We start from the raw sequence: 10,043 nt of genomic DNA on the forward strand, positions 1-10,043 counted from the left end.
TCATGGGTTCAGCTCGAGAGAGTGAATCCTAAACCCTTTTCCACACATTCAGCTGGAGATAGTGAATGGACTAAAGCGTAGGCTGTTCTTAATTGCTGCTTATTGCTGTTCGAGAGAAATTAATTTGATTCGGGGTAAATTGTTTGAGAGAAAGTTTATCTCCACTATAGTCTAGCTTATTCACTGATTTACAGCTATTCACTATTAATTGCAATCACTTAGTTGGGTTATATTATTTAACGATTGTTGACGCTTAGTATTTGATAAAGTGTATTTGAAACGTTATTAATCAAAATGGCACTGCTGCCGGGGAGTGGTGTTACTTGAGGATTCTTAGTTAAGTTTAGTTTTGTTCTTGTAAATTATAGTTGAACTCACTTAATTTTTAGTTTCGGTTTGTGTGTTGCTGTTTTGACTAGAGAATTGGAGCATATTTGGTAGCAACAGTGACCCAATGGATCACCCTCCTTTGAGATTGATGATTCTTAGGGAAAACATCCTAAATTTCAGAAGATTGGAGGGTGAGTCCATTTAAGAGTTGTGGCAAAGGTTTAAGACTCTATTACAACAATGCCCAACTCATGGAATTCCAGTCAAGGTGCTTCTAAAATGTTTCTACCGGGGTCTTGGCCCCGAAAATAGAATAATGGCCAACCAACTCTCTTCAGGCTGCTTGATGCGACATTCTTATGAGACCGCAACCCAACTCCTTGATTGTGTCGCCAAAACCAACAAGGAGATGATAGAGAAAGATAAGGACCAAGACTTGACAATTTTGTTGGGTCAATTGGATGTCTTGGCCCAAAGGGTCAAGGATTTGGAGGTACTGTCCAAAAAGAAGGACATGTATATCCCCCCTCACAAGCGTCGAAAGATGAAAAAGCAAGAAGGAGGGAAAATAGAAGAGGTACTCTTACTCATTCTTCACAAAGTCGAAGAACACGATAGAGTGTTGAGTGAGATAAGAGAGAATGTCTTGATGCTGAATCAATTGACGACCTCTTATTCCATGCTCATTCAACTACTAGGGTCACAAATGGACGGAGTGCTGAATGATCTCTACCCAGAACCAAAAGAGGGGTGACCTTATGAAAATGATGCAAACCCCACTAATGGAACTTAAGTGGGGAGTTGCATCGTGGCACGACATTAATTAAGGCGCTCCTTGGGAGGTAACCCAAGTATTAATCTCTTTATTTTTTCTTTAAGAAATAATGGTGTGTTGATTATGCAGGTCAAAATATGGAAAGTATTTGAAAGGAGCAGGATGGCGAGCAAAAGGTCCAGTCGGCAGATCGTCGAAGAGGTCAGCGAACCCTACTTGAACCACTGTTAGACTCAAAATAATTTTAAATTGGAGTCTGTAAAACTTGGAGAGCCCAGGAGCAGCTTGGCGAGTCGTTGACCAGGTCGGCGATCGCGATCTAGTCCACCGTTTAGACCCCCACATTAAATGGAGGTCCTATTAAACTCGGCAAGGTAAGTGACCACTCAGCGTGTTGCCGAGTGGGTCAGAGAGAAAACTAATGTCACCGAATGGGTGAGAACTGAATGGCCTTTAAAGGCCAAAGGTTTAAACTCTTAAACTCTTTCACTTTCCCTCACTTTTCATCTCCCCAAACTCACATCCGCACTTTAGTTTCTATATTTCTTGCATGTTTAGAGTGTTTTAGTCGTTGATTGTGTGTTCGGAGTGGATTACTTTGCCGCCTAGCATTTCAAATTGTTTTAATCGGCATCTAAGGTTGGTTTTCTGAACCCTGAGCTTACTTTTAGCATTTTAAACTCATTTGCAATGATCTTATCTTAGTGATGTATGCTGGGCCTCTCTGATCTTAATTGATGTTGTATGTGCCTGTGTTAATTTCAAAACCTTGCCTGTAATGTTTATAATGTTGAAATTCCCAAAATTTTATGCCTTAAATTTGATCAAATCTTGTGAGGTTGTGCTTGCATGATGTTGGGTCTAGTTAGGTGAAGTCTAAGTAACCCGTAGTTGTGCCAAATGACGTAATTTTCCCAATGATAGAGCGGGTGACGTCATTCTTAAGGGAAAAAGTCATCAAATGGCCAAATTTGGCAAAACCGGGAGAAGTCTGAGTATACTGGGGTAATGAGTGTATTAGGTCTTGCTTTAATTTTATGAGTGCATGCATTGATTTTGTTTTCGGGGGTTGCAGGATAAAATTCGAGAAGTTGGGTTGAAAGTAGGCACGTTGGGTCGTTTGGCGAGCTGGGTCGAGCTCGCCAAACCACTCGGTTGTTCACCAAAGTTCCCCATCTCGCCTTTAATTTCATGCTATACTTGAAGTTTGATTCTGTAACTTTCGGTGAGAAGCTTGAGGTCGCCGAAAGTCTTCTTGATCGCCCTTTGTCTGCACCCCTATACCCTTTTTGCACTGTAACTTTCAATGGGCTAATCCTTGGACGCCGAATGTTGTCTGCGATTCACCAAAAGGCATTCCCATCGCCGACATGCCAAATATTTTTAAGAATTTTGAGTCAATCCTTTCGGCGAGCCCGATCTAGCTCGCTCAAGTGATTCGGTGACTTGCCAAACGGTTCGGCGAGTCTGTCTGCAACTGTTTTTCTGTTCATTTAATTGAATGATTTTTAACTTCTTCTCGATGTTTTGCAGACATAGTAAGAACAAACATTGACATGCCACCCCGAAAAAGAGTACGGGGCATCACAATCAATGAAGGGGGATCAAATCCTCCAAAAAGAGAAAGGCAAGAGCTTTCACCAGAGCAAGGGTAAGAGGCCCATATCTGACAGGGTGACGCTGACTCCCAGGATGATTTATCTGAGCCTAAGGACGACCAACCTTTGCAGTCCCGGTGGGATGAGATCAGTGCTAGATCTTACCCTAACTTAGCTAGAGTCCCTCCAGTTCCCACACCAGCAGATTCAGTGCCAACTCCGGCCACTCTTGTGGCTCGTGTGCCACCAGTTGTCCCTCCTCCCAGTCTTTTGAACAGGTTGAAGGGAGATGGATTTCAAACCATTCTCGAGGAGAAGTTATTATCTACATAGGGCCTTGAGGGCCATTTCTCAAATGTTAGAGACACCCTCCACTTCCACAGATTAGAGCAGTTCACCAGGCCCCGAGGCCCCTATATTCCTTCATAGGTCCGGGAGTTCTATATAGTGTATGGTGAATTGGTTCCAAAATCAAGAAGAAGGCCAGCGAGTTCAGACCGGTTAAGTTAGTTTTGGTCTGGGGGTAAGAAAGTTGAATGCAATAGCGAGTACATCAAAACCGTACTTGACAGGGGGTATGACTTTGACCACCCCAACCTGACTACTGCCACTTTTTCATTGGATGAGATTAAGGGCTGGCTGGCGCCACTCATCTCAGACACCACCCCGAGGTGGATCTAGGCAGGGATCCCCATAGAGAAGAGGGATTTGAGTATTGCTGCTCGTTTTTGGTTTGGCTTCATTAGCAGCACCATAATGCCATCCCAGAACGAGTCCAGTCTGCGCCATCCTAAGGTAGCTTGCCTTGGAGCTATCATATCCTGAAGGAGCATCGACGTGGGACTCGTTATTGAGTAGGAGATGGCCATGAGGGCCAAGCAGAGACATACTTCCTTATCTTTCATAATTTTGATCACTGAGTTATGCCGATGAGCTAGAGTACCCCGGGATGATGCGAAAGATTTTGAGGTTACCCCTTCCTCCTCCACTGACATCTGGCGTATTGAGGTCGAGTACACTCCAAATGAGGCTGACAGGAGGAGGGTAACTCCAATAGATACATCCTTGGAGGTGGACGTCGATTCTATACCTGCAGAGGCGTTTTTGCCTAGTACGACCTCCGGGCCTTCAGGTACTTCTGCCCCTTATACTCCTTCACAGGTCCCGAGTACCTCTACCTCGTCCCAGCCAGCCAAGATTACTTAGGCGATGATCCTGAAGATGGGGCATCTGGCCCATTCATCTGATGTGAGGGCGACCTGGCTAGAGAGATCTATCCCTTGGATGATTGAGGCTGTTATTTTGGCTGCACTGACCCCCCTCCAGACTTGTTTTGACACTCTCACCATGAGAGTAGAGGCTTGTGAGAGCAGGCAGGGAGAGACCTTCGAGGTGACGACTTTGAAATCCAAAGTAGCAAACTTGAGAAATGATGTAGACTATCTAAAGTCTACTGACGTCACTTCATTACTGGAGGCTGCAGATGATTTGGACGCTCCTGAGACTTCAGAGATTCCTCCAGCTACCACTAGAGATATGCATAGGGATGATGCAGCAGTTGATGAGTCGGATGCAGAGACCAACGATGAGCAGAGAGAGATACGGGAAGAGAGCATATACATAGATTTTCCAGATCTGGAGGAGACTATTGTATAGTCAGTGATCCAAACATTGCTGATCGAGACATCCATGGCAGCTCTTAGTGGAGCTAGTCTTTTTGAGGTGACTCCGGGTACTGATGCCCAAGTACCGAGCACTACAGTAGGCACTGATGCCCAGATAGATGGAGCGACTATTTAGACAAGATCCTTCTTTACCTCCCTCTCTGTCTTACTTTATTTTTACTTTTGGCTATTATTTTGATTGCATTTGAGGACAAATGATTTTTATTTGTGGTGGGGTGAGGCCCAACATTTCTGACTTTTTGTTTTGTGTATATATTTGGGTTTTGAGCTATAATTGTGTGTTACACTACTTTTGTGGATTATTGAGCTTGTGGCTCAGTGTTCTTAATTGTAAATGATTTTTGGACCCTTCCAAAAAAAATATTTGTGCCACCTCTTGTTTGTGTTGAAGTGGTTGTTCTTTTGCAAATTTGAGTATCGATTTTGATCAATACCGACGACTTGAATAGTGCTCATAATCGAACAAAAATGAATGCGCGGCTACGATGAGGCCAAATGAAGTTTCATAGACAATATGTGAACTTTTTGCATCTCGTTGTAACTAGACAAGTATCAAATTGAGTCTCTTATGACAAATATTGCACACTAGCGAAAGTGTGGAGTCTTATTTGACATTGGTGTCAATGCCTTGTGTGATGATCTTACCGTGAACCATGTGTGATGACACCTAGAATTTTCCCCGTTGGTTCGGTTGACTAAGTGATGCAATCTCTTGATATGATCTTAGGCAACTTTGAAGAGTGTGAAACAATTTGTTATTATACCTCTTTTTGTGGCCTACCTTGTGAGTGTGAAGCATGCTTGAACACCCCTTGAGCCTTAACCTTTTTCTTGGAAGAAACTTGATGAAATGGTAACCTTTCTTGATCCATTACCCATAATCCTCATGATTTGTGGTTTGTGTTAATAGCCAACTTAGGCCTAAAGCCTAAGTTGGCCTAAGTTGGGGGTGTGGTGAAAAGAGAAGGTAAATCAAGAATTGCAAGAAAGTCCCTTTGACCCATGGATTGAGGAAAATGGAACCCCTCCATATAAAAAAAAGAGTGAAAACGAAAAAGAATGAAAAAGTTGTGGAATAAAGTTGTGAAAATGCAAGAAGAAATGGGGTTATCCAACGGTCCATGGAAAGTGAATAATGGGATGACTTTTGAGCACGAATCAAAATGATGAAGAAAAGGAAAGAGAATGTTGTTTATACCACATTTCATGAGGATTACAACCATTGAGCCTAAATGACCATACCTTTGCACTCAGCTCCATTACAAGCCTTGAAAAGACCTTTTTGATCTTGAGTGAGCTGAAACAATTGTTGATTGGGCAAACCTATGGGTGAAATCATGCATTGTGTTAATCTTTGTGAGTGTGAGCGTTGCATTTGATTCTGATGTTTTAAATTGTGAATCATTGTGTGTGATTATGGAATCATTCTTTGTGTGAGGGCATTTGAGTATCATTGTTGAGCCAGAACTTGCATTTGGAGCAAGTATTGTGAACTTGAGAATCTTTGATAATGGTGAGTCACAACTTGAATCTTTGAGTGCACAATTGATCCTTGCATGAGTAAGTTGAGTCTTTTTGTGTGCATTCATGATTGAGTCTTGTGTATCACTATTTGAGACATCCTTTTTGAACTGCTGAACTTGAGTTTTACTTGAGGACAAGCAAAAGTTTAAGTTAGGGGTGTTGATGAGTCTACAATTTGGACTCATTGAGGACTTTATTTTAATAGATTTAGTGTCCTCAAATGCATATTTTGTGCCAATAACTGATGTAAATCCTTGATTTCCAGGTATTTAGATTGAGGAACAAAGCATGGACACTAATGAGCAAAAGGAACAAGGCAGGTGAAAGAACGAAGAAAAAAAGGTCTGAGGATCGCCTAAACCATTGGGCGAGTCACCAAATGGTAAGGGTCTTGCCTAATGTTCCAGTGTGCCAAGCCCTGAAGGAGAAAATGAAGTTTGCGATACATAGGAGCAGTCGGCAAGTAGCCAAACGGTTCCGTGATGCAGTCCTATATCGCCCAAAGTTACAGAACTTGAAGTTGCTGAAGGCCATAGAAAAAAGACGATGGAATTGACAAAGGACGGATCGTTGAGTGGATCGACAATCCTGACTTATTGAGCCGAATGGTCCTTTGCAGCACATTTTTGGCGACTATAAATACATGTTTGAATTTTTAGTTAAAGAGACTTTTCATCAGATTGTATGAGATTTTTATCTATTTTTCATTAGAAAGATTAGAACTACATTTTGAGACAATATTTCCTTAGCTTTGAAGATTGGAAGTGAGTGTTGAAGATTCTTCATCTTAGACCTTTGTAAAGACAATTTTAATCTTACCTAGTTGATGGAAACATAATTTGGTAACGATTTCTATCTTTTTACGATGCCTAGCTTAAACCCCAATTCTTGGGGTGTGATTATGTGATTATGAGTTGATTTAGCTATTGGGTATTGTTAATTGATAGTGTAAATGCTGTTTAAAAGTGATTTCATTTAGTAATTATTGTTTAATCTAAAGGGTTGTAGTTGCAAATGCAACTCTACCTTAGTATTTTTGGCTTGCTCGAGAGAGAGGTTTTAAAACCAAAATTATTGATTTGATGGTCTGTGGGTATTGGGTTGTCATGGGTTCAGCTCGAGAGAGTGAATCCTAAACCCTTTTCCACACGTTCAGCTGGAGATAGTGAATGGACTAAAGCGTAGGCTGTTCTTAATTGCTGCTTATTGCTGTTCAAGAGAAATTAATTTGATTCGGGGTAAATTGTTTGAGAGAAAGTTTATCTCCACTATAGTCTAGCTTATTCACTGATTTACAGCTATTCACTATTAATTGTAATCACCCATATGTCTACCTTAGCTCATAATCCAATCACATTCCAAGAACCCGCCTCTATACTTGTTATTTTCATGTTATTTGTTGTTGTAGCTGATAGTTTAACCAAAATGCCCCTGTTATTTGACACTTGTGTCACCCCAAACTTGAACCATGCTTTTATTCATAAATGTTTTTACCTATGATTGACTTGAGCATATTCATGCTTTTCTATTGATTCTCAAATACATACCACTCCCTTGGGACTCGACCCCAACTCACTTAGTTGGGTTATATTACTAACTAACGATCGTTGACGCTTAGTATTGGATGAAATGTCTTTGAAATGTTATTAATCAATATCCTATAAGGACAAATATACCAGGGACTAAGCTTCCCCTTCTTACCAAATTTCATGACACCATTTATGGGTGAAAGCTTCAAATAGACCGATTTATCTACTTCAAATTCTAACTCTCTTCTCCTAACATCAGTATAGGGTTTTTGACGACTCTGGGCTGTTTTCAACCTTCCTTCAATAACTTTCACTTTCTCCATAGCCGGATGAACTATGTCTGTCCCTATCAACCCAGCTTCACCAATCTCAAACAATCCTATATGAGATTTGCATCTTCTCCCATAAAGAGCTTCATAAGTAGCCATATGGTTTCAAGAGTGGTAAATATTGTTGTAAGCAAACTCTATGAGAGGTGAGTAATCATCCCAATTATCTTTGAAATCAATCACACAAGCCCTCAACATATCTTCTAAAGTCTGAATGGTGCGCTCTTGACCATCAATATGTTGATGAAAAGCAGTACTCAAGTTCACCTTTGAACCTAAACCTTTATTGAAAGAATTTCAAAATTGTGCAGTAAATTGTGCACCTCTATCTGAAATAATTGAAACTGTAACTCCATGAAGTATAACTACCTCTTGAAGATATAACTTGGCATAATCCTCTGCTGATTGGGTAGTCTTTATCGGCAAAAAGTGGGTTGATTTAGTCATTCAATCTACAATCACCCAAATAAAATCATGCTGTCTGCGAGATCGCAGCAAGCCAGTAATAAAATCCATATTGATAATCTCCCACTTCCATTCTGGAATCTTTATATTCTGAGCCATACCGCCGGGACTTTGGTGCTCTACCTTAAGTTGTTGACAATTCAGGCATTTAGCAACGAACTGTGTAATACCCTTCTTCATGCTACTACACCAATAGACTTCTCTCAAGTCGCGATACATCTTTGTCGAACCTAGATGGATAGAGTATCTGGAGCTATGAGCTTCCTCCATGATCCTCTTTTGGAGCTCATCCACCTTGGGTACACACAATCTACCTTGATACCTCAACACACCACCCCCCCTTGTTGAAAAGCCATCACTTTGTGCTTATGAACATTTGCCTTTAATTCAAGCAAAATAAGGTCTTGGTCTTGTTTCTCTTTTAATTCAGATGGAATCCAACAAGCGGACTCCCAAGCGTTCCAGTCTGTGCACATCCTGGGCTAATTCCTTCTTCTCATCCTTAACATGGGAAGTACTGCCCATGGACAACCCACTCAAAGCATCAACACCAATATTAGCCTTACCTGGGTGGTATAGAATACTCATGTCATAATCCTTGAGTAAATGTAACCGCCTCCTATGTCTGAGATTAAGCTCTTTCTGACTGAATATGTAATGAAGACTCTTGTGATCGGTGAACACTTCCACATGAACACCATAAAGATAGTGACACCATATTTTCAAAACAAACACTACGGTAGCCAACTCTAGATCATGGGTTGGGTAATTTTTCTCGTGAACCTTAATCTATCGGGAGGCATAAGCTATAACTTTGCCATTCTGCATCAATACACAACTTAGTCCAACTCTGGACGCATCACAATACATTACAGAGGCTTGTGTACCATCTGGTAAGGTCAACACTGGGCAATAGTCAACTTAGTTTTCAATTCCTGAAAGCTTTTCTCACAACCTTCAGACCAATGAAACTTTGCTGTCTTCTGAGTTAACTTGGTCAAAGGGGATGAAATAGATGAGAATCCCTCGACGAACCTTCTATAATATCCAGCTAACCCCAAGAATCTCCTAATATTAGTCAGAGATGTGGGTCTAGGTCAGTTCTATATTGCCTCTATTTTCTGAGTGTCAACTCGAACCAGAAACAATGTGGCCTAAGAATGCCACAGACTCAAGCTAGAACTCACAGTTAGAAAATTTAGCATACAACTCTGTATCTTTGAGAGTGGGGAGAACTACTCTAAGATGACTAGCATGATCCTTCTCATTCCTCGAATAAATTAGAATGTCATCAATGAATACGATAAAAAAAACATATCAAGATAAGGCTTAAACACGCTGTTCATAAGATCCATGAACGCTGCAGGCACATTAGTCAAACCAAATGTCATGACCAGAAACTCTTAATGACCACAACGGGTCCTGAATGTTGTCTTGGGGATGTCACTTTCTCTTACTCTGAACAGATTATAGCCTGATCTGAGGTCTATCTTAGAAAAACAAGTGGCACCCTGAAGTTGATAAAAAAATCATCAATCCTCGGAAGGGGATACTTATTCTTTGTGGTAACCTTGTTCAATTGATGGTAATCAATACACATCCTAAGTGAACCATCTTTCTTCCTTACAAATAAGACTGGAGCTCCCCAAGGTGAGACACTGGGTCAAATGAAACCTTTCTCAAGAAGATCTTTCAACTCCTCTATTAACTCTTTCAACTCAGCTGTAGCTATTCTATATGGCAGAATAGAAATAGGACGAGTATCAGGAATAATATCTATACTGAAGTCTATTTCTTTCCCAGGAGGG

At 41.0% G+C, this 10,043-nt stretch overlaps 1 protein-coding gene across 1 annotated transcript; it reads left to right on the forward strand.

The window, feature by feature from the left end:
• The first annotated feature begins 3,924 nt into the window (after positions 1–3,924).
• On the forward strand, positions 3,925–4,359 carry LOC125855928 (uncharacterized). Its single transcript, XM_049535573.1, has one exon. The coding sequence runs from the start codon at positions 3,925–3,927 to the stop codon at positions 4,357–4,359; it is 435 nt and encodes a 144-aa protein (XP_049391530.1).
• Positions 4,360–10,043: the final 5,684 nt, after the last annotated feature.

The sequence above is a fragment of the Solanum stenotomum genome, chromosome 2, assembly GCF_019186545.1.
Source record: "Solanum stenotomum isolate F172 chromosome 2, ASM1918654v1, whole genome shotgun sequence".
NCBI lineage: Eukaryota > Viridiplantae > Streptophyta > Magnoliopsida > Solanales > Solanaceae > Solanum > Solanum stenotomum.